General features: G+C 42.4%; 1 protein-coding gene across 1 annotated transcript in view; it reads right to left on the reverse strand.

Annotated features, from left to right (window-relative positions):
* Positions 1–416: 416 nt before the first annotated feature.
* The window catches only part of AP3D1 (adaptor related protein complex 3 subunit delta 1), a 35,689-nt gene continuing 11,643 nt past the window's right edge, over positions 417–24,462 (reverse strand). The window contains exons 2-32 of the mRNA XM_084276386.1: positions 24,339–24,434; positions 23,597–23,677; positions 22,829–22,909; positions 20,816–20,923; positions 20,335–20,464; positions 19,717–19,856; positions 19,373–19,446; positions 18,457–18,506; positions 17,041–17,090; positions 16,595–16,643; positions 15,716–15,861; positions 14,874–15,022; positions 14,558–14,788; positions 13,399–13,630; positions 12,812–12,957; positions 12,547–12,688; positions 11,575–11,646; positions 10,605–10,680; positions 9,892–10,091; positions 9,112–9,185; positions 7,014–7,218; positions 6,287–6,349; positions 5,589–5,687; positions 4,904–5,053; positions 4,722–4,769; positions 4,164–4,353; positions 2,999–3,087; positions 2,281–2,366; positions 1,736–1,857; positions 975–1,054; positions 417–654 (exon numbers count right to left, since the gene is read on the reverse strand). Of these exons, the coding sequence (XP_084132512.1) occupies positions 559–654; positions 975–1,054; positions 1,736–1,857; positions 2,281–2,366; positions 2,999–3,087; positions 4,164–4,353; positions 4,722–4,769; positions 4,904–5,053; positions 5,589–5,687; positions 6,287–6,349; positions 7,014–7,218; positions 9,112–9,185; positions 9,892–10,091; positions 10,605–10,680; positions 11,575–11,646; positions 12,547–12,688; positions 12,812–12,957; positions 13,399–13,630; positions 14,558–14,788; positions 14,874–15,022; positions 15,716–15,861; positions 16,595–16,643; positions 17,041–17,090; positions 18,457–18,506; positions 19,373–19,446; positions 19,717–19,856; positions 20,335–20,464; positions 20,816–20,923; positions 22,829–22,909; positions 23,597–23,677; positions 24,339–24,434 (3,555 nt within the window). The 3' untranslated portion in view covers positions 417–558. The remainder of the gene's footprint in view (positions 655–974; positions 1,055–1,735; positions 1,858–2,280; positions 2,367–2,998; positions 3,088–4,163; positions 4,354–4,721; positions 4,770–4,903; positions 5,054–5,588; positions 5,688–6,286; positions 6,350–7,013; positions 7,219–9,111; positions 9,186–9,891; positions 10,092–10,604; positions 10,681–11,574; positions 11,647–12,546; positions 12,689–12,811; positions 12,958–13,398; positions 13,631–14,557; positions 14,789–14,873; positions 15,023–15,715; positions 15,862–16,594; positions 16,644–17,040; positions 17,091–18,456; positions 18,507–19,372; positions 19,447–19,716; positions 19,857–20,334; positions 20,465–20,815; positions 20,924–22,828; positions 22,910–23,596; positions 23,678–24,338; positions 24,435–24,462) is intronic.

Consider the following 24,462-nt stretch of genomic DNA (forward strand, 5'->3'; position numbering starts at 1 on the left):
ATGTTTATATGCTGATCACAATAGATCTTGAAATAATAATAATAAATCATATTTTAAAAAAAAAAAGAAAAAAAAAAAAGAGGCCTTTAGGTCCAGCACCAGCCTCTGCTAGAAATATACATCAACTACAGCAGCCCTGAAGACATATTCCATGGCTAAGGATCAAGACAACCTTCCCTGGCAGTAAGCACAAGCATCAGACTGTGCTACTGTTGATAAAATTCTGCTCAGTCCCCCGTCCCACGCAGATGGAAGGTTGATGGGATCACCGTGAGCTGCTGAATAAATATAGTGCCCACCCCTCCCTCCCTCCTCCAGTCATGTCACCAGAATCTCTTTGGGCTAGAAAGGGTTAACACCACAGTTTGTAAAAAGTTTTGAAATAAAAAGGTAACATACAGCCTTAAAATGTCTAAACTGCAAACAATGGTGGAGTTAACTGAAAAGCACGTGCCCCAGGATAGTACATGCGTACGAGGGAGAAACTTAACACTTGGGTCTGCTCATCTTTACACATTAGGTGTGTTTCTTGCAGCTGGAATATTTCACACAGAATATTCAGCACTTGGACAATGTCTCTTTCATCTCATCCAACAAGTTGCTAAGCAGGGTGGAATCATTACATTTCCCATCTATGGATACAGAGTTCTCTCCCTTGGAAAGAAAAAGAAAAGAAATCCATTAGCTCCTCTTCTAAGCAAGGATAATTTATTCCCAGCCAAATTCCAGGACTGGAAGCAGCCAGTGGAGCCTGAGGAGGAACAAAGCAGGCTGAGACAAGAGATCAGTTGGGGGAACCCATGGGTAGGTACAGGGGAGGTGCAAGCATGGCAGCAAGAACTGCTAGACAGGCCAAAGGGATTAAATCACCCATGGTGATCCTGAGGGAGTATTTCCCTCTTTCTATGAGGATAGGAAAGGCCAAGGATTTAGCTCCTCCCAGGTCTTGTTTGGGAGTGGTACAAGGCTCTCACCTTTTTTACAAGTAGGCAGACGTGATGGCCTTGGATAGAACGACTGTACATGGATGCACACGAATCAACGCGTTCCACAACTACAAAGAAAACAGGAGTTTTGGGTTAGTGGGACACTTCTTTTTTTGCTTCCCATGAAAAGGAATAATTGCTGTGCCCAGCCTCAGGGACTGGAAATTTCTACTGAACAAGGGGCAGAGGAAGTCAGGGTTAAAATGATGTCTGTGCCTGGCTCCTATCTGGGGTATTTCACAGGAATGAGGTGAGTTGTTTCTCTCTTAAATTAGCTAAAGCACTTTGTGTCAAAAAGACTGATCAGAATGTAGATCTCTTCCTCAAAAATACTTCCTGAGACAATGTCTAATGCATACCCCAGAGCACGATGGAACAGCCGTTTGCTTTGTTTCATCCAGCATTTGTCTTTTAATTAATAAGACCAAATAGCTTGTGCTCTCCCTTACTGAAAGCACTGAGCATCTAACACACTCCCCTGAGGACACTTATACCTGCCATGTGCCTTGCTGGACTGGAGAAAAGCCACAGTGACAGGAGGAGAACTCATTTTGAAGAGTACCGAGTGGTTTGAGGATACCAATGTATTACAAAACTGGGGGAAAAATCCCTCCTCTCCCACATTTGTTTAATCTGGGCATTACCTGCTTCTATCACTGCTGAGGCAGCAGTGTGTAGTGCTTGCCAAGCACAGTGGCAATTTTAGAACAGGGAATTTTGCAGAAGGTTTTGCATTGAGGAAGACTCACCTGAAAAATGATGATGAAAACAGATCTTTGCCAGTAGATGTTGGAAAGAAATGCTAATTCCATCTACTTTAATAGAACTCATGTGCAGATCTCCAGACTCTAGGAGCTTGGCAAAAGCATCGCTGCAAAACAGGAAAGAAAGTAAACACTAGAAATTCCCGGGTCAATCTGTCACATTAGCCCCATGCAGACCTAGAGACATCTCTGGATGCAGAAGTGTAAGTACTACCAAGCTCTAGGAAAACAGGTTTACAGCCATCATGGGAACCATACTCCAAACTCCACTGCTGTACCCTGACCTCAACCACAGCTACTTCCACACAACTTCTGCAGCCTACAGTGCATACAGCTCCTTCTTCCACTTGAAAACAGTTGCTGGACATATTTTAACACTCAAACATTACAGGAGATAACTGAAATGTAACCAAAGCCATTGCAAGCAGCCAGAGTCAAACACATGCTGTGTATCTCGCAGAGATGGCCCACAGCCAAAGCTCAGCTCCACATGGGTGGCCAAAGCACTGTGCTCCCTAAACAGCACTTACCTATAGCAAGGCGTCGTGATCAAGTATGAAGCGCAACTGAAGTGCAATTTGAAATCTAGTTTTTCATGGGTTGAACCTTCATCATTCTGCAACAGGTCAAAGGAAAGGAGGTGAATGGGAGCCCCGAGGCAGCAAGAGGAGGCACCACCCCCACCTACCAAACAGGCACCGACAAAGGCTTGAGGGCTCAATTCCCAATGATATACCCTGGGTGGGCCTCAAGGATCAGTCTGAGAACAACCATCAGGCTACGTCAGGCCACTTAGAGAAAAGCTTCAGGCAGCTAGGTTGATACATACACCTAGAGCAGGTAAGGGACACAACTGGGGGGACCCAGTGCAGTTTTGATTGCACCTGGCTGAAAGATCTTTGCGTAGCTGAGATCAGAGGAAGCAACTCTGGGCTGCATTTCTGGGTGACTCTCCTCAGCAGACACACCACCGCAGTGATTTTCTAGCTGAAAATGTGGCGTATGTTTCAGGCTGCATTGCTCACACACTGCCAGGAATGACAATTTAGGACATGCTTACGCAGTATTCGGGACACTCTTTGCACAAGATGTCATGTAAAGATACTTCTCACATCACAGAATGGGCTGGTGCAGCAGAGATGAAATGATGCCTAAAAAAAAGCTCTAAAGCAGTGCTCTCCACCCAAGTCAAGCTCCCTTATGCAGCTCCAAAGGAAGCAGAAGCACGGAGTTTAAAGCTGCACTTACTTTGACTATAAAGGACAGTGTTCCTTTTAACTTCTGAGCCATAACAATACTCTGAAGTGTAAACACAAACTGGGCTTCATTAGAGATTCCTAGCATAGAGAGGAGAAGGAGAAGTCAGGTCAGAAAATGGTTTTCATTTCTAAGCAACACTTACAATAAATTGATTAGCAGCAACTAAGTTTTATGTATTATTTTTGAACCAAGTTTGAAGCTTTCCATGTAGCTGGAAAAGTTATATGCACAATTCCTGCTGTGAATTGTTACAGCACTTAGTTCTTGGGTCTCAAAAACAACAGCCAGAGCTGGCACCTGGTAGAGGTTACTGAGTGCCTGGGCAGAGTATGGCACAGTGGCAATACATTCAAACCACTTGTGTAACTGGAGCATATACGTATTTGCGAGTAATTTTCAGAAGTAATTCATATCCCAATGTTCTTATTTTAATATACAAGTCTGTGTTAAGAACTGTTCTATATAGGGATACCTCACTGCTTTCCAGGGACATCAAACTGCACCCTGAAGCCAATAAATCCCAGAAGACTTCTGTGAGCTGTTTCAATAGTCAAATTAACTTGTTGGCAAAGGAAGTGCAATTCAAAGCAGCTCAGTGATTTGACCATACAACATACTATGTACAAAGCCAATCACTCATTTCTGTGCCTAATATTTCTTAAGGGCTCAGCTTCCCATCCAAGTCAGCACTTGTTTTTCACAAGCTTTCAGTGTCATTAAAATGGTGGGACAACAGCTTAGGAATAAATCCAGAATGGATTCTAATGGTTCAAGAACCGGTAACTTTGTTTCATTTTATATCTCATAGCAAACTCCTCACAAATTTGGGATCCCTAGAGCTGGCAATGCTGGCACATTCAAAGATGTGCCAGTCTGCAGTCACATAAAGAAGGACCTCAGACATTGGCCATCCCAGCCCTATGTTACAGGCTTTGCTCTTGCTGTACAGAGCCAGCCACGTTTACAGCCATACAGCAAGGCAGCTTATATCCTCTCCAGTGAATTGTGTGAAAGCCCAGTGAACACCCAGGCAGAGGGACATGTCTTCCTGGAAAACAGCAAGGGACAAGAAGTTCCAACAATTCTTTCCACAGGAGGGCAGTGCAGGATTAGAATTAGATACTCCAAGAACCCTGTGCAAAGCTGCACATACCAGGGGGTAGCTGGAAGGGCACGGGTATCCCATCATGTACTGATGATCCTTCTGGTCGGAGCATTTTAGTGTTGAGAGAGTCCAGGACGTTTAGTTCCATGCTCTTAAGGAAGCTAGTGCTTTTGTTTTCAAAGATAACAGAGACAGTAACTTGACTATCATTCTGGAGGTTTCCTTGAATATCATAGGTCTGCAAATGAAGAAAAGAAAGGACTGAGACACTTCCAACAGCAGAGCACCAGCACAGAACACTGCACTGGGATAAAGCAAGCTTCAAAGAGAAAGAATTTGGTATTGGTACAGCTACAGGGTAGTGAAAAGCACCTGGTGTTCAGGTCCACAGTTCTGGGGACATATCAGTGTAAAAAACTTGTTAAGTGGGACAGCCAAGGGAATGGAGATGGAGCTTTGTTATGTCTCTACCTCCTGGGATTTCAGCAGTTCTCCAGTTAAATACTGTCTACATAAAGTCACTATACTGTCCCCAAGGGTATCCCCCTCTTTGTTAAGGGGCACACAAAGAGGAGGACAGCTGGATGTGAATGATTTTTAACATACCATTTTAATGTATGGGTTTTCAGCAAGAAGGCGGTAACTGGACATAGGCTGAAAGACAAGAGAGAAATCACAGTCACAATATAACTCATTTCTCTGAGAAGAGCTGTCGTTCTCCTTCCTCCCAAACCAGTTCAGCTCCTGCCTCTTCCCAAGGCAAACGCTGGCAGTTCACAGCTACTCACTGGTAGTGGTTCATCATCTAGTGTTCCGTTCTGCACTGACTCTGTTGTCTCCTCCTCACTGTGATGACTCTTCTTTTTGGATTTCTTTTTATCCTTTGACTTCTCTTCTTTCTCTTTCTTGTGCTTTTTCTTCTTATGCTTGGAGGATTTCTACAAGAACAATGAAAAACTACAACAAACCCTTAAAGAAACCTACATTTCCAGCCATTACATCATGACCCCTTCTTTACCAGTCTTTCAACTAGACTCCCACCCAACGCAGCCTTCTGGATTACAGCCTGGTTTCCTACTACTACAGAAACCTGACAGAGTCTCCATTCCTTAAACCCCAACAGGCATTCTGTGAAGAATCCCAGTAAACCCTTGCTCCCCACTCATATACATATTTATATATATAAACCTTAACCCAAAGCAGCCCTGGATTAGCACACGGCCAAACCTCTCCAATTGTTTGGAAACTCAGCTTTAAAAATCTGCTGTTTGACCCCTGGCTCAAGTAAAAGCCAAAACTTCTTACTAGGAAGCATTTAGAGCTCCTCAAGGGTGTAACGTACCACAACAGCCTATTTGCAGGTGGTCACTACACTGACTAGAATGCTGTTCATAATCCCAAAGTGCTTTTTTTTAAAGGAATATGAGACAACAGGAGGATGTGGCTAAGGGTGTCAGCAATTTAAGCACTTACCTTTCCTTCACCATCTTCCTCCTCATCCCGCTCTTCCCTTTTGTCTTTTTTTACCTCTTGAGGTTCAGCCACAACAGCAGCACCCACTTCAGGCTCGCTCTGAGTGGATAAGCAGAAGGATTATCACACTAACACATAGAGTTGAAACAACTGAAACTCACAGCAAAAGAAATCTTGAGAGTGACCCCACCAACTGTTATTTCAAAAATTACAGTACACTAACTGGGCCTTTCATTTTACACCTCTAAAACCCAGGAAATACAATCACCTGAAGACAAGATACAAAAGATTTCCTCCAAAGAAGCCATCCCCTATATTCCTTGTCTTTTCTTGTACAATCACCCTTCACAATTTAGGAGACTTACTCTTTCAGACTGACTCTCTCAAGTCTGTTAATATTGCCAGTGTCTAGCACACACTAAGAAATAAAACCATACAATAATGTAACATTATTACCCACCAATAATATTAAAATCCATCAAGCCTGTAGTTGCACCTGCATTTCTACCCACTGATCTGTACAGCAGAATGAGCTTGAAATCTCACATTACTGTGTCTGTAAACCAGGGAGATAAAGTGTCATTGCTTCACAGCAACAAGCTGAGGAGACAAAGCCTATCCTGCTCCTCTCTCCTGCAGCACGACAAAGCACCTGTAGCACAGCTAACATGTCCTCTGTGACATCCTAAGATGTCTACCTGGGGCTGGGTACTGGAAGCCGGCGGTGCAGCTGTGGAGAGCCAGAAATCCAAGTCTTCCCCCTGAATTTTAAGAGAAAAACAAAACCTTCTTTAAAATAAATTTTAAAAATCAATTAAATTAAAACTCTCAAGTTTTCAGGGCAATGCATCACTCCAGAATGCTCACACACAGATGCTGCCAATGACACAGGAGCAAATAGTTCAAGCAGCTCAGCTCCAGCCTTTGAGCACTCTGCTAAACGTGGACAGAGCTGGCAGTAACTGCAAATTGCTCCATGTATCACGGTATCTACGGGCATTCAAAGCACATTGGCTGCATCTTTTGAGGAAAAGCACATTTCTGTGGAGCAGTTAACAAGGAGGATATGGCAACTAATGTCAGATTTATCTAACGGAAAGGTTCTGAGGTATATGGGATATAGAACAAATGCAAGTCCCAGATACTTTGCTAAAGAACAGAGAAAATATCAATAAACTCTGATTCCAAATTAGATCTGGAAGATCTGCTGCGTAGGCTGCAGCAAGCTGAATGCAGCTAAGTGAATGTTATTTTTATTAACTGAAATCTTTAAATATCTGCTCTTACAATTGTAAAAAATTTAGGAAATAGGAGGTTGGAAACAGTCAGCTGTTTGGATCATCAAAACATGACTGTTCCTACGCAACAAACACAAGATGGCCCATCACAGCAGTTTCTACAATAGTGCAAGTCTTGCAGAATTACCTTTTTCTCTTCTTCCTCCTCTACCACCTTTTTCTCTTTCTCTTTCTTCTTTCCTTTGTCTCTCTCTTTTTCTTTGTGTTTCTTTTCCTTCTTTTTGGGTTTTTTGCTCTTTTTCTCTACTAGGGGAGCTTCTGTGTCTGGTGACTTCAAGGTCTCAACATTTCTGTGTCTCTGCACTGGTAGCTTCTCACTGTCTGCTAAGGGTCTTAAAAAATAGAGAGACCATTACTCTTCTGCAAACAGCCTCCCTCAGCTCAGGTTATCTGTGGGATGTCCAAGACAAGGTATGCTTTGGTTTTAAAGAGTTGGGCACCAAAACCTTCAATCAGCACAAACTTTAGTACCTGAAGTTTATTTCTGTAGCTGCAGACACTGTCTTTGTGGGTTAGAAGTTAACAGAAACATTCTGATGGTGGCAGAACCAAACTCTGATCAAAATTCAGACCCTGAACAACATCAGAAACTTGGAAAAAGACACCACAGAAGATTTCTCCATTCTTGTCATTCACTGTCCAGAAACTGGTTGGAAGTTCATCAATTGCCTCTTCTTGTATTTTTTCTACAGCTTTTGCTTAACATTCATGTTTGAACAACAAGCACCTCTTCTGGGAGACTTCTAATGGTCTTACCTGCCTGCATTTTTTGTTTATATTGCAGAAAGAACCAGACCCAATTTATTTTTCACTTTGAAACACACACCATAAGGGCAAGATGGACCCCCTCTCATCTGCTTGTGCAGTAAACAGATCTCACCTCCAAGCTACCTGCACAGGAACAGGGATTGGTGCTGGAAGTCAATGATGGAATAAGAATCAAGCTAATTTGAGGGGTAAATACTTCCATAGGTGCAGCACCCTTCAACCAACCTGACAAAGAAGGTCAAGCACTTTGCAATATGTTCTTACCTGGAAGGCTTCCCTGAAACCAGACTGCGTGCGAGCGTGACACAGACAGAGCAGTGCAAGCACAGAGGGAGAGAGAGAGGACAGAGACATGAGAAAACATGACAGAGGGCACACCGACTCCTAGGGGATGGAGAAGATGGATGGAAACAATACAAAGAGCCCAAAGACGCCTCCTGGAGCGCAGCATTCAGAAACTGCTCCGTGCAGGGCTGAGGCTTGTCATGCAAATACAAGCTCTTAATTTGTTTTTATGTGTTTGTCCCCTGCAGACTCAGAGGAATGTGACCAGCTCATGAAAAAAGGAAGTTTTCCAGACACTGTTCTGTCATTCTTTCTAAAAAAGCTCCATCACTTGTTTGCAAGGAACCCAAGAGCCAAACCCCACTGCAGAGAATGGCACAGACTGTTACAGCATCAGGCAGAGAGAGAGATGTATTACACAGGCACACATGTGCCTGTAGTGCTCACAACTTTACAGGACGCATCCGTGGACCATAAATCAGCAATTCATTTTAGCATGGTGATTTTGTAGAACAGCAACTACAGAAAATCTCCATGTGCAAGACTTAACAGCCCACTGCTAATTATCACAGACAGGGATTCAGACTCTGCTGCACTGGGGTGCCAGGACTGTAGACAGCTGCAGGAGCCAAATGAGGACCAGGCTGGTCACAGTTATGATAGGAAGTTCACTCATATTTGAGCAACGTTTTAAAGGACAATGCCCACAGGGCAATGAGTAGGCTACAAACTGGTTGTTACTGGTTAAATTATCACAAGACAGAGCACACAGGCTTGCCATGTGTACAGGGGTTCTGAGATGAACACAGATGAACACAGGTCACAGTGCCAAGGTAGGTTAGATCAGAGGGATACTGGAAGGCCCAAAAGCTCAAAATAACTCTCCCATCTATCCCAGCTACAATACCAGTACTTTCAGGCTCCAGGCCACCACACGTGATCCCCCCCTACCCCAAACACCCCACTCTGTCAGCAGCTTAACTTTCATCATCTCAGCTGCAGCAGGAACCCAAGCCTGCACGATCATCTAAGGTTACATGCAAGCCGTGGTGAAAGCCTGAGTCTTTTCACCCACTGGACTACAGACAGTGCTTTGCCTGTGCAGCCCCAGGCTTGCCCTCACGCATTCTGGTCAGCAACTCAGCAAATTCACCAACAAAATAATCACTTACTTATCCAGATCTATATCAAGTGCCTTATACGGATCATTGGGATCTTTGTCATCTTCATCACTGGGCAAAGCGTTCTGCAGGAGAGACACAGAGATCATCCACTGAAGAAACGAACCACAGGCAAGTTCAAAACTGAAGCTCTACGTCCCCCAAACCAGTTGGGTTTTGGTTGGTTTGTTTTTCTTCCCTTAAGATTGTTAACCCTGGGCCAGGCCAGCCTGCAGTCAGGCACAGTGAGTTACACACACACAATGCAGTGTGATGCAGCATCGAGTTACAGGATTAATTTAGAACAGAAAACCATTCTTCACAAGCTGCAGGATTTCAATGGCTGCTGTTCAGTTTTGATTAAAGGAAATTTTAGGAACAAATACAGATGACATCATTAGCATGTGCAATTAATTACAATCAGCTGCAAACCTGCTGACTAGACAGCAAGTTAATGTCAAAGTGAAGAAGCAGAGCATAATAAATGAAGTTACTATTTGGACAGCACTACTTTTATAGCAGAGAGGCATATTGTTTGTTTTGTTGGGTTTTTTTCCCCCTAACAGTTTCAGTGGCAATTTTTGTCTTTATGTGCACAAAGATAATCATTTCTCCCCTGCAAAAACCAGCATTGGGCCACCTCAATCAGCCAGTTCTTCAACAGCTTTGCAAGAAATCAGCACTTTTGAACTGCAACAATACAGACTGGCTGGCGATTCCTGGGGAAAAGTCTCTCCAGAAGAGTACACAGATAAACCCCACAACTCAAGAACCCCAACTGAAGCAACTGACCTCTGGCATCTCTTCTGTTATGATATCGACATGGTGAGCTGGAGCAATGTCCTCCTCACTCTCTGTGTGCAGAGAGTTGTGGCGATGGTGTTTACCCCTCTTCTCCTTTTTCTGTTTTTTCTTTTTCTTGTCTTTCTCCAGTTTCTGTTTATGTCTTCGCTCCTCTTCCAACTTCACATACTGGTCAGACATAGGCATTCCTGTGTAGGAGGCCAAACTGCTTTCAGGGTAGAGTCCACATGGACATTGATCACTGGAACAGTGTGTTAGGAGTGAATCTTGCTTCTGGCTTCAACACCTCTCTATGCTTCCATATCACTTCACATACAGCTTTACCACCACAGTCCTCCTTTCCCTGATCCTTCTCCACATTAACTGGATTTACAAAGAACATCTGAACATTACTATTTTAAGCAGAGTTGGTGCTGTTGCTGTACCAACAACTTTCCAGGCTTCTGGAAAACCCTTTAAGCCATAAATATTTGCACTCAGAACTCATGACTTGTGACACACCACAGTTCAACAGCTTTTCAGTGCTGTATCAAACCACTATCAGATACACGATGACTTCTTGATATTTGAAACAAGATATTAAAATAACATCTCCAGTATTACACTCCACTTAATGTCTCCTGATGGCCCTCTTAAGAGGGAATTTCTGCTTTTGCTTAACTGTATTTCTGTAATTAATTGTGAAGATTAGCTGCACTTACCTGGAACTTTTAAGGGGACAGAAAGGTCGATCTGGACCACAGGTATATGTTCCACACCTGGAGTGTCTTGGTATCGCTGAGAAAATGAATCATTGCATTCTGAGCATTGCCAGATACACATGGATGTGAACACACACACTTCACCAAGCAGCTGAATCATTTAAGTGAACGTTTTAAAGGGCAGGAATGGAATGGCTCAGTACTCAATCCTCTGTTATAGCTGGATGTATTTCAAAGCCAGCTGACATCTATGATAAAATATCCTACTTCTAGCTACATGTTTTTAACCCTGCTACTCTGCTGAAGAAGGCTTGTCATAGGGCTCTTCAGACTTCTGGACTTGTGTTTTATTACTAATTAGCTTGCCACTTCAAAAGATCCATTTTGAGATTTGAACTGAGGAAAATGGGGCAGTGCTTAGGACACACAGGGAATGAAAGCAGGTTCTTTCCCTGCCCATGGTGTGAAGAGACCACCATGATCTTCTGATGCATAAAATGTGCTGCATGCCCAAGGTTCACTCTTTCTTTTCTTTGTTTTTCTTACAGTGCCTGTCAATCTGCACCCTTCCACCACCCAGCTATCTGCACAGGAATTCACAACACAGAGAAGTGATTCTCTTCAGCTTTTAGAGAGTCCTTGCTGAAATATAAACACTACATTTCCACAAGAAGTTAATCCAGACTGTTCCAAACTACTCTGAAACGGGAGCTGTGACAATTACCACTTTCTTATTTCTAAGCTGGAGGCCCACCAGAGACTCCCAGACAGCTGTCTGCCTTGTGATATTAGGTCACACGTGTTGAGAAACACACAAAAGACTTACAAAAATAGTTGTAGGGACGCTACAAAGTGATCAGAACTGCAGCAGGAATAATGAGGCTCCCAGAGGGAAGCTGCAGCTCCAACACTGAGTGAGACTTTACAGAGTTCTATGAGGTGCCAGCAAGAGATTTTACTTCAGACTCACCTTCTGTGGGGAAGGAGAGCTTTTGATGTAAAACGGGTTGTTTGCCTGTTCTTGTTTCCGGGCTTCTCGGCGCTGAAAGCACAAAGGATTTTGTTGTGAGAGTCTGTTTATGAGCAAAGGGAAATAAAAGACACTCAAGTGCAAAATGTCACCTCCTTAAATTTTCAGGACAATACAGAACTGCTTGTGAAAAGACTACAGCTTGAGCAGGATAAACCAGCTTGGAGTTACAAGACAGTAGAACATAACTACAGGTACTGTTACTACTCTAATACTCCTTAGAACATCCTTCCTCTGCTTTTTAATTCTAGCCTAGAGAAAGTAGCTGCTCAAAGTCAGTCTGACGGCAGTTCAAATGTTTCTATTTTCTTTTTGCAAAGAGAGGAAGAAGTGAAGATTCTTATCAATAAGAAGTCTTCTCTATGAAATCAGAAGGTCAGAAGGGGAGGGTATTGCTACTGAGAAAGTCACGTTACAGTAATTCACAGACCCTGCTAAAGTCCACAAGCAAAGATGCTGCTTTTCTTCCTGCCAATACAGAGCACATGGAATAACAGAAATAACCAGTGGAGGTGTGTGAAAAACCAGAGCTGTGGGCTCACCACAGTGCCCATCCTCCAGAGCCTGTACTTCAGTGTGATCTGCCTGCCCCAGACACCGCAGTTTATGGGTCAGATTCTTACAAGAGCTCAACACTCCTCCCAAGGGCCCAGCTTTTGTAATATCTTCCTTCCACTTGGACAAGTTAGGCAAGAGAACTTTACATCAGATGCATTCCACAATGCCTAATAAATATACCTGCATACAAATACATCTACTATGTTCACATCAAGTCATCACGTTTCCTGAGCAGCAGAGAGCAGAACAGCTCTCCAGTGACATGCAGAACACACAACAGCTCCACCTGCTCTCCTACCACTTAGGCCACAGTTACTGAACCACGTAGGGGAAAGCATTTAATCATTCACTCACTCTGGCCAGTTCCTCTTCATCTATTTCTGGCTGTCTATGTCTGGAATGCTTTTGTTCCTCATCATGAAAAATTGTTTTGGGCTTTTCATCTTCAGACTCACTGTCTGATGGAGGCTCATTGATCCAGGCATCAAGGTCCAAGCTGGTAAGAATTGAAGCAAACAGCTTGACTCCATACACTGAATATTTCAGTATTTCTAATCACATGCTTAGCTTTAATACTTAAAAGTTTAAATACAGCTCTGGGAGAGGGAAGGATCCTTACCCCTCTGGAACTGGGACTTTCTTCTGTGCTTTAGGAGCCACAGGGTTCAGCTCACCAGCAAACAGGGCTATAACTTCCTCAGCTACAGGAACTTCTTTGATTTGTAGCTTCTGAATATATTTTATTAGTTGCAAGATGCAAGATGCCTAAAAAAAATGCAGAAGAATTTTCAGAATTATTAACAAACTGAACAAAAATATCAACTGCAATGTAAGTCAGGAAAGTAGAACTGTTCTAGTCCATGCAGGGAATTCAGAGAAGCAGGAGAGCTGCAGGCTTAGAACAAATATTAAAAAATTTCATGTTAACCCTCTTTTCTAGCTGTTTTGAGTGAAATTCTTGTAAGCAGTCTTCAGAGGTGGTACTGGACTGGAATAAGCTCCAGGCTCTGATATGAAATGTTACCACACTTTCCACTGCAGTTCTAGAGCTTCTCTTTCCCTGAGTTACACACAGGGCAGAATAAACACATCACTCTACTAATGACAATGGCTTATATAAAACACACCCATCCACAGAAAGTGATGTGTGTGCCAATAAAAATGAGACTTCATTTGACAATGACATGATTTTGGTCTTTCCCTTACCCTCTCCTGGACTTCTAGATCTGCACTCTGTACGAACTGAGGCAAACGCTCAATCATCATCTGCGTGATCTCCTGAGCCGCTTCCTTCTCCCCAGACTGCTCCTTCTGCTGCAGGATGGATGCATAGAGCTTCACCATGTTCTGGACATAAACTGCCTGGATGTGGCCTGGTAGAGTCGTAACTTTAGGTCTCAACATTGCTTCTAAAGTTTGGTTTGCTTCCTCGAGGTGCCTGTGAAGATGGAATGGACAAATAAAAGACAGAAATTGAGAAAATACAACATTTCTGAAGACATTTTCAAAGACCACAGCTGCAGTTCAAAGCACTGCAGCACGACAGGACCCTACAAATATATAATCATTTGCTCTCTGCTATTTTCTGCTTCCAAATTGCAGTAGTAGCACAGCACAGAGGAACTTACAGAAGGGGAGGGATGCCTATTTCCACCTTGACAAATTCAGTATTCTCTCCATTAGCTAAGCACTGCACTTTTAAGTGCCAACTCCATTGTCAGTGTGGATCAAGCAGCACGACTACCTCCCTGCCAGACAGTACTTCACCACTCACATCAGCCAGGCTGTATTTCCTACCAGTTACTGGGCAAAAATAGAATCTAGCAGGCAATGCTTAATACACAGAAAAGAAAGCAGATGACACCACTTTTAATACATCTCATGCTCTTGTTCAAATTGTCTGCCCACAACATAATGAAGAGGCCAAAAACATCACTGGTTTGTTATGAATGGAAAGCTGAAGCTTTCAAAAATGTGATCAAACAAAAACCTCTAAACAAGAGAAAAACAGGGAGGAGAGTAAAACCAAATTCAAACATGGTGATTGTACGTTTGCCCTGTAAGTGGGGGTTAGACTCTAATTAAGGAGTTCCTTCCATGCCTTAAGATCGTACTGCTCTCACCCCCCCACTCTGCCTCCCTGCACAAGGCAGGGCTACAGAGATGGGGAAGAGACCAGACGTTCAAAATGAAGTGTCTGTCTTAGCTGGAAACAGCTGAGGAGTCTTAGGGGGTGAGGAAGCAGGAAAGCTCATCATTTTGTTAGCTTTAGGGTGCATGTTCTGAACCCTCCTCCTCCCTACAAACCACTTCTTTGTCCCGAAGAACATGTTCAAACTGCATCGTGCTTGCTGTTTGCACTTACTCAGAGAACTCCCCACATATCCAAGCAGCAGCATAAAGCACCTCACAGATGCCATTTCTCTGGGTGTTGCTGGCTATGAGATGAGCATTGTCCAGAAGCATGGCCATTTGAGAAACTGCAAATTTACGAATGGCTTTGACTCTGATAGCTACATCCAACATCTGAGCCGCTATGAGGTGCCCATGCCGCGTGCCTTCCAGCCGCGTCAGCTCCACCAAGATGCTAATGTACCTACAAGCAGGACACAGTTTGATCAGCAGACAATCACACATCACCTCTGCTGGTGATCCCAAAGGTGACACACAAAAACACTGACCATTCAAAGTTGGTGATATACTGGTAGTTGGACTGACTACATATATCGATGATTTTGGTCAGCAGCTCGTCCCGGTACGTCGTCCCTTCTGCCTTATCCACATGAATCATCAGCTTCTTTACAATCTCCATCAAGTTCTTCTTGGATACCTGTTGAAGAGTTATTGAAGGGTTGAACCAAAACTAAACCATTGCCCACACTTAAGTCCTCCTAATTCCACCAGTTTCAGTCAATTGAAAGAGAAACCTGTTTATTTCTCTTCAGTGTTCCTAAAGCAGAGCCAGCACAAGTATGCACATCATGCTGTGGCACAGCAGAGAGTAAGAATTACTAAGAGCAATGCAGAAATCCAGGAGAAAATGCATCTTCCAATTCTGCCAGGTGGCAAATCTAATGGTTTAAAGCATTTTTGCTTCTAAACTAAATGAATTTAAGAGCCATCAACATCCAGCAAAAATCTGGCATTTCAAAACGCAGCTGTATTAACTTGCTCTGGAAACCTATTTAGATAAATAAAGCCATCAAAATACTCAGCAAATATCACTAATGGTAGCCTCTCTCCTACTTATCTTTTGACTAAAGCCACAATAAGCAGAATTTAACCTCCAGAACTAAAAACAAACCCCAATTCTCTTTGCAACAGCATTAAAACCACTCTCCTGTTACTCTCATCACTTGTATCGTACCAGATCTTTCATTTGTCTTAAGCACCAGAAGAGATACAGGAGTTATCACAAGACTGCTGGGGAGAGGGGAATAGAAAGCTGCATGTTTTTATTAAACATCAGCCTCCTAATTAAAGGGTTATGGGTGCTGGAGAGAAAACAGACGTACAAACATACCATGCCATATAGAAGATCTAAAGCTCTGAGTCGGATGGACTCATCTTTGTCATCCAAACATTGGAGAATGAGATCCTTGTGAGACTGAACTGATTTAGGATGTGTTTTCAGGATTTTGGACATAGCCAACAGTCCCAGGTATTTCACTGTGAAAGACAAAATAAAACTTCTTTCCAAATATAGAAACACTGTTTTGTGCTGAGCATGAAATCAATGATCATGATCAATGTTTCTACTGAAACCACCTTCAATACACTTGTCTAAAAATCTACGATGAGGAAAAGCATTTGTGAGAAATGTCACAGGTTACAGAACTTAATTTCATAATTTACCATACAGACACATAATTACATATAAAATTTTTATTACAGACCTTTTGCACCTCAAGTTTTATCCCTGATTTAAAAATATATACTAAGATGTAAAAAAACAGGGCTTGAGAACAGGTATCCTACGATGAACGCAGCTTTAGAAGCACTGAAGACTGGTGTTCTTTGTAGTCACTGAGTAAGTACACATCCTTGCATTTTACTATTATGCTCAGACTGACAGAGCCCCATCACTACTTCCCATCAGCAAGTTTATAAAAAAGGAAAACCCAGAGCATGGAAAAACTGGTTTATATTTGTAAGACCACAAACAACAGCAGTAATTAATCTTGGTTTAGAAAAGCTCACGACCAAAAATGTCCTCACTATCAACACCCCCCAGCCCCCGAATTTCCACATTAAATAACCCAGCAGTTGCTCACAATGTACCAGGCACTACAACACTGAACAAGCTGTTTGGAGAAACAGCTCATTACTCCAAGACTCCTGCAATTTCTCCCCAGTGGTCGGTTGCTTAAAAAGCTTTCATGAAGACAAGCAACATACTTACAGTTCTGGTCAGAATCTTCTATCAATATCCTTAACTTCTGAACACAAAGCTGGAAAAAAAAAGACAATGTCATGCTTATTACAAGCCTTAAAAGCTTTAAAATAACTCTTCATACTCAAGGAAGAGATCTGGCCACAACCCAAGGCCTCTGGGTAAGAGGGTTGTTGCATGAACAGGTTTCAAAATAAAAGGATGTAGGGTTGTATTGATTGGTGCAGCTCAGTAAGAGTTAAGAAAACTCCATGTGAGAAGAACCTGCATTTTAGAGCAAAGGAAATCAGAGACTTTGGATAGGAAATGCTTCAGTTTAGCATTCCAGCCAAGTGAGAGCACTTTGGGGAACTATCATTTTAACTTCTGGCAGAGGAATACAATCCAATCTCTCCACGGCACTTGGTGTTACAGATTAGAGCAGAGCAAACCACCCCCAAAGCCCTGCACTGTACCTGGATGCTCGCGCTGTGATTAGGCATCCCAGAGGACAGGGAAATGAGAACTGAAAGACACAAGCACACAGTTTGGTTAGCATTTCTGTACTCTGAAGGCATCCAGTACAGCACCTAAAGTCAACAGCTAGCTCAGCTCCCAGGGAAGGCACTGGGCTACGTTAGCCTGCTTGGCTGGACTTTTTCAGGGGGTCTAGGGGAAAGGAGTGAAGGTTGTTACCCAAACTGCAGTTTCATATACTTTAAGAGTAATAGTAGCAGGGAAGGAAAAAAGTGGAAAAGTGGGAAGTGCTGGAACAGCCAGGGCAAAGCTGCTTTTCATTACACTTTGCTCTCATTATGCTCTTCACTGACACTGTGTAGCAGCCATCAACTGCTTACAGCTGAATTTTTAAGTAAGCACTTCCCTAGTGTAACGAGCTGCAGGAATGGATCCTAGAGTTCACTGTAATTGGATTGGAGCTTTAATCAAGCCAGCAAAAGACTTGAGGCAAAACTCAGGTCCCATTGTTGATTATCTTCTTAACTGGTGCTGTCATATAGCACGTCTGTGCCAACACCAACCCTTACTGCAGAGTCCCACACGCTGACCTTAGTGACCAGCAGTGGCATTCTGCTCTCCCTAGTCCTGCAGAGCTTTGCTTCAGAGGGATGTGTTGGGTGCTGTCATTCTGCAGTCTCCTCCAAGCTCAAGAGGCCCAGCTCCCTCAGCCTCTCCTCACAAGGAAGGTGTTCCACTCCCTCCATCACCTTAGTGCCCTGAGCTGGGCTCTTTCAAGGAGCTCTGTGTCCTTCTTGAGCTGAGGGGCCCAGAACTGGACCCAATATTCCAGGTGCAGCCTCACATGTGCAAGGTGCAACTCTAACACAGGCACCAGCTTCCCATCTCCTTTTCTCAATTTGAATTTTACATTAGAGTCCCCAAAGTGTCCTTTGTTCCTCTTTCCACCCCCACCAGAGTTCACATCCCCTCCCCAGAAACTGAAACTGTGAAACAATGATTCCAGTGACCTCCTTTAAGGAATTACACTGAGGTTTGAGCTGTGAAATGGTAGAATAGAAAAATAAGCCTGCTCCTTCCTCACAAAAGTCAACTTTGTTAAACTCCTATTTTAATTCTATTGCCTTCACAGTTCTGGCAATACATTTAAAAAAAAAAACCCAAAAAACCTCAACCCACTCAGCTTTTGTCCTTTGTTTCAGCCTTTAGCAAACAGGAGGCAGCTGTAGTAAGAGCATCAGCGACTGACAACAAAGGACTCCAGTTACAGTGACACAAAGCTAAGTTGAAATAGCCAGGTGACTTATTTCAGTTATGAAGTACACAGAGTTGAAAAAAAAAAAAGGTTTACAGATAGTGTTAATTAATGACAAATTCAACGTGTTCTTTTCTAAGTCACAAATTTCAATTCTCACCTGCTATTACTGTGTTCACACATTCATATAAGAGAGACATGGCTGAGGTGCTGTAACAGAAATCAAGTATTATAAATAAGGAATAAAACCAGCACAGTTTGAAGAGTTGTCAACAATGTTTTTAAAGCTAGTTAACACCTTTAATTACACAAGAGATTGCAGTATTCTGTTCCATGCATCTTCAAACTAGATGAAATGATTCTCACTCAAAAGAAAGGGGGTGGGGGGAAGAGGGTGGAGTACTGAATGTTAAACAAAAACTTTTCTGAGATGCAGTAAGAAAGAGCACTGTAACAAGAGCTGAGGAAGGAAGTGGTTACTCAAAACCTCAGGCCAGTTATGAAGTACTGAAGCAATCTCGTCCAAGGAACAAATCAAACCCACTGCCCAGAGTCAAAAATTCACTGTGAGGCAGGGAGGTGGAGAACATGAAGTGTGTCTCTCCAAAGGGAGTGAGTCATGCACTGACAGCAGACTCTTCTGGCACACAGGTACACGCTTGCTCATGCCTATAAGCGAACAACACATTTACCATGTCCAATTTCCCCCACAACCTGAATTCAGGTTGCCAAATACAGTGCAACTCTGAGGATTTAAGGTACTTAAAAATCCTGATCTGCACAAGAGTCAGTCATCACTGGCCTGAGGTGATGAAAGGAAAGCAAACTGCTCCAATTTCCATGCACACACTGGAGAAATTCATGCTGACAGTCAGACCCCTGAAGGCTTTCCTTCAAGGTATTTTATCTCACTCAGGTTTTTCAGAAAGAGTCCTGATGTGATTATCTTTTGACACCTGAAGCCCACTATATTGAAACCCAAGAAAAAGAGCTGAACCACATCTGCAGAACTAGCTACTGACCTACCTAACAGGCACTTCACTGATCCTGACTGATGTCACATTTCTAATACATACCTATGGATGAGGTTGGTCAGAGGCTCAATCAATTTCTTTCCCAGCCTAGGTTCTAATGGAGTAAGAGCACCAAACTATTAAAAAAAGAAGTGCAGACAATAAAGTGACTTAACAGCTGCTTTTAAACAGTATAAAAACATGATTTAAGTTAAGCTTATATTTAAGCCAAGCTACATTACAATATGTTTTCCCTTTGGTTATGTTCACAGACATTACAAGATATTCCTGCTTTCCTCTTATTTGGATTTCATGGTAACTATCAGTCCATGCAAGAAAGCTATTTTCATGCCCATGATAATGCAATGAGAGCCCCAATCCTGTAAACAGAGATCCAAAATACTTGCCAGTTTTATAATTTTAATGAGAACCCAATTATTGGTTGACGACGTCATCAACTTGAAAAAGAGTGGAGCAAGGGAAAGGTAGTTCTTGGGATTGCGTCGAGCCAGCTCACAAATCACATTTACTGCAGCAGACTGCACACCTGGGGAAAAGCAGAAATCTCATCAACACCTTAATTGCAACTGAAGTTTCTGGTGCAGAACCCCAGAACAAAGGCAGCTGAAGATTCATGCTTGTGCATCCCAGGTTCAGCCTCATTACCAGCAGCACGGTGCTGAGCACAGGGATGTAAAAACAAATTGAGAAAGGATTTGATTTCATTTTGGCTGTATCAGCAAGCTGGGTACCTGCTTGGGGTCCAGTATTAGAAAGAGAACTGCCAGCTTCCTTCCCCTTTTACTGTGGACACTTGTTTGTGGGACACAGACAACACAATAATCAATAATCCGCCCACCATAATGAAACACTCTGGTTGCATTAAAATGTATTGTTTAAGCATGCTTAACTTCAACACAAAAATAACACATTCCTAAGTGGTCTGTCAAGACAAGCTCATTCCTTTCTAATTGCTCAGCCCCTACATGTATTATTCCCAAAGTAACTTACTGAAATCCACTCACCAGGATCTGGATCTTCAAGTTTCTCTTTAAGGCGAGGAAACGCGGGACGGAGGGACTCTGGGTATTTCAAAAACACTTTGTACATGATTAACACTGCCTTCTTCCTGATGTAAGGCTTTGTATGAGACATCTGTGAAAGAAAGAGCTCCAATCAGGCTCCTAAAGCATTTGTTTCCACACTTCTTTTCAAGGTTCTTATGCCTTCACAACGTCAAAATTTCTTTCTGGGACACTGAACGACTTTTTGAGAACGCAGCAGCTTTAAGAGGGCAGCAACATCAAAACACTGCCACTTATCACCAAAAGTAACAGAAACAGTCATGGTAATCCTCTTGAGCTAAGTAAGGTCTGTAAAGGGCTCCCCAAAAACCCCACAAGAACAAAGCATCACTTTTCAGATGTAACAGTTTACACTCTAATATTTTCTTGATGCGAACATTCTTTAATTACAGGGGCAAGTACTTCAGTGTTATCAACTCACCAGGGTCATGATGTCATTTGCCAAGTCCCTGGCAAGATCTGGAGTAACAAAACAGGACAAGCCAGTCAGTGCAACTCCAGTATCATATTGGTTAGGGCTACTCAGATCCTAAAAAAGGAAAGAGAGGCTCAAAAATTTAAGATCACACAGAATGCTGAGAAACAATTTTCCCAGACCAGTTTTATTCACCCCACACAGATGAAGCAAAGCTGCTGCTTCATGGGAATACTTGTATCAACCATGAACAGGCACATCTGCCAACTCCTGTTAAAATACCACTAGCCTGGGGCTTAATAATGGGCATGAGGAGTCACAATTAAACAATAGGTGGATGACTGCAATTTAAAAGCAATTGGAGATATTGTACCTTTGTGGTATTTTGGGAATGATCAGAAACATGCCTCAAGTCCTAAAAACCTGGTATTAAATACTAACCCTGCTAATTCAAACCCTCACTGTCAACTTCACTAGGAAGAGGCATTCCTGTTGAATGTTTAACAGTGTCCAAGCTTAATCCCTCTCTTCAAAAAAGGAGATTACTTTCCACCCAAGCTTGTGGCAGCACCAAAACTTTCAGTCCCTAAAGACATGACACAAACAAGGCTGCAGAATACATTTTATTGGTCAAGTTTCCTTGGATTTTTTTGTAATAAGTGTCCTACCATAGTCTTTCAGGTATTTTGAAGCTTCAGCCTCTTAACCATATATTTATATAATTATATTTTTAATATATATATATTCTATACATAATATTTGTATCTGAGTATGTTGCAGTATAGATTTACAAATCCAGACCTCACTGAGTACAGAGCGTGACAGGATCACTCTTTAACTGTATTTTTGTTTCCTACTCCCTGCAGAGTGAGCTGCACAGAGCATTCCCACATGGGCTACCAGAACTAACGGTCCAGATTCACATGTATGCTGCTTTAGCAGAGCTAAACATAGTCAGGCCTTCAGGGTTCTGTGCCATTTGCATCTCACTTCAAAACCTTTTGCAGTTCACTAAGAACAGTGAAATGTACTTCTTAAGGAGCAACAAAACTGGAGTTCAGTCTGGCTTCGTGTATTCTGAGAACTCGTAACAACCCCTTAAAATACAAAGCTGCTAGATCAAGGAAACATGAAAAGGCACAAAGATGCTTTTGAGTAAAATCTCAGGCACAAAGAGGAAGAAGTAGCCTGGCAAGTGACAAAGTCAAAGTCTCCATAATAAGGACAATGGATGGACATTATTAAACATGCACTTGTTAGGGCAGAAAAGTTTGAAACAGAAAAGCATTAGTTCTTTAAGGAAGATACTGGATAACACTACTAATCTTTTCTAAGCAAGTAAAAGACATTTTAGCTACTTGGATGGTAAAATGTAGGTACATCTTATACTGGAATGTTCAACACGTAAAGCAGTGACACTTAAAAAATGAAATTGAAAAGCTTTAAAAGTGTATCTAATCTGAGAAGAGGAAAATAACGCTGCAACCCACAAACTCTGCAAAAAGTCAAGTGATAAAGCTCTGTGAAAATCACTGCTACGTGCTCCAATACATTAACACAACACAACTCTACACACTCTGTTCACTGTTTTCCACACAACTATACCAAAGCAGCCCAAAGCCTGACCTGTTATTACCAGAAAACAGACCCATACAAACAGAAATTTTGTGGAGCCAGGTGACTGCTCCTTTTATTTCAGGACCAGGGACTCTTTTCTTACCCATCACATTCTTACTAGGGCTGCCTAAGAGACCAGTAACACTAACAGTGGTTGCTGGGACTATTCACTGTGTTGAATACACAGAGTGGTATGGCACAGCATGAGGGAAGCCTACAGACAGCTCCAAAGTATTTCATTAGTCCTTCAGCTTGTGGGATGAGAACAGACTGGAAATCAAGTGAATAGAATCTACTTAAATATCTTTATATCCCCAAGAGAGGAATACTTTGTGCAGATTTGAGAAAACAAGTAGGGAGACAGTGCAAGAAAAAATTAACAACTGGAGTTGAGAAGTTTACCTTTCGGATCTGATTAGTAGTCAACATAATTACATCAGTCCCTTCATGAAAGCACTGGGAGGCAGCTAGGTAACCAATTCTCTGTACCAAGGCAAGGAGAAGAAAAAAATACAAGTTTAGACGCTTCAGAAGCAATATTAACAAGATGAATAATTAGGCAGGACTTTTGCATAACAAGAGGCATGACAGGGGTCTCCAGGAAAAGGGATTTATATCATGAAAAACAATATCAGATAACACCTCCAGTGATAATACATCTATCTTATGGATAATTAAAGTAGCATCACCTTCCCTACTTCGTTAGAACACAGAGGTTCAATGAGCACAAAGATGTAGGACTGCCAGTAGAAGCAATGGAGAACATTACATCTCCTGACTTGCAGGTGCTAAAGTCCAATTTGGAGACTATTCCTCACGAAGTAACCTTCCACCTCTTTGCTGAAGGTCTGCACCACAGAACGTGAACAAAACCTTTCAAGAACATTTATAAAGCAACTACAAAATAAAATGTGTCTGCCTGGAATCTTAGGCAGTTTCCACATAAAAATACCCTGGTTTTTCATAAGGGGTGTCTGACAGCTATTGTCAAACACCTGCTAGAAGAAGCCTTTACTAACAGGCCAAGTATTATCCATTTGCTAGAAATAAATACAGCCTACTTCCTTTCCCTACTGAAGGAAGCAAGCCAGGAGATGATGCACCAATGTGTTCATTAAATACAGTAATGAAGCAGCTTGGCTACTACTTGTAGTTAAACAGAGAACTCACTTTGAATGTAAACTTCGATGCACTCATGACTTCAATAATATTGAAAGCAGCCCAACTGATGTCGTAGCCCAGCATCTGTAACTGTGAGCAGACAAACTTCTGAAATCAGAGACTCAAGGAAATAGGTCAAGATACAGCAGAAAATTGAAAACTGAACAAGAGTCCAAAAATACTACTCTGAGACATCTCAGATTTATGAGTAATGCTACATTCTACACCACTTAAAGCAGAAAAAGTCCCTAAGTTCCACCAAAAGCAAGTTTGGAATAGCTGGCATTAATTCCTGGTACTTCACACACAATTCTATGAGCATCACTGTGAAGGTTTTGGGTTTTTAAAACAAAAAACAGAACCACAAAAATAATTCTTTGACAATATTTCCCTCCTCTTTGTCTTCGGAGAGGACTGTGCAGAGAAACACCAGCTTTAAGTGTTCATGCAACTGCATGATAAGCAGCAATCTAGTTGAAAACTTTTTTAATTGATTAGTTTTAAACCAGATTGACTTCCTGTCCTGTCTCAGTCAAATAAAACTGTACCAATACCAGTGCAGGCTCGACAAACAGAATGGGAACGTGCAGCCTCTCAGTCAGACACACAGGAGCATTTTCACCTGCAGCTGGAACTTAAAACATAAGGAACTGGAGTGCAAGGAAAGGAGGCAGCCAGCATGGAGACTGACTCCTAGTGAGCAAGAGAGAGAGTAAAGGTGTGATCACATGGCACCCCAGAAGGCACTTACGTATGTCAGCTTGCAGACTGCGTTTGCTTTCACTGCAATGTTATCCTGCTTTAGCTCCTGCTTGATCTCATCGATGCACTGGGAGATGTACTTTGCCTGAAGAGAAACAAACATTTGTGCTCAC

The sequence above is a fragment of the Gallinula chloropus genome, assembly GCF_964237585.1.
Source record: "Gallinula chloropus genome assembly, chromosome: 28".
NCBI classification, from domain to species: Eukaryota; Metazoa; Chordata; class Aves; order Gruiformes; family Rallidae; genus Gallinula; species Gallinula chloropus.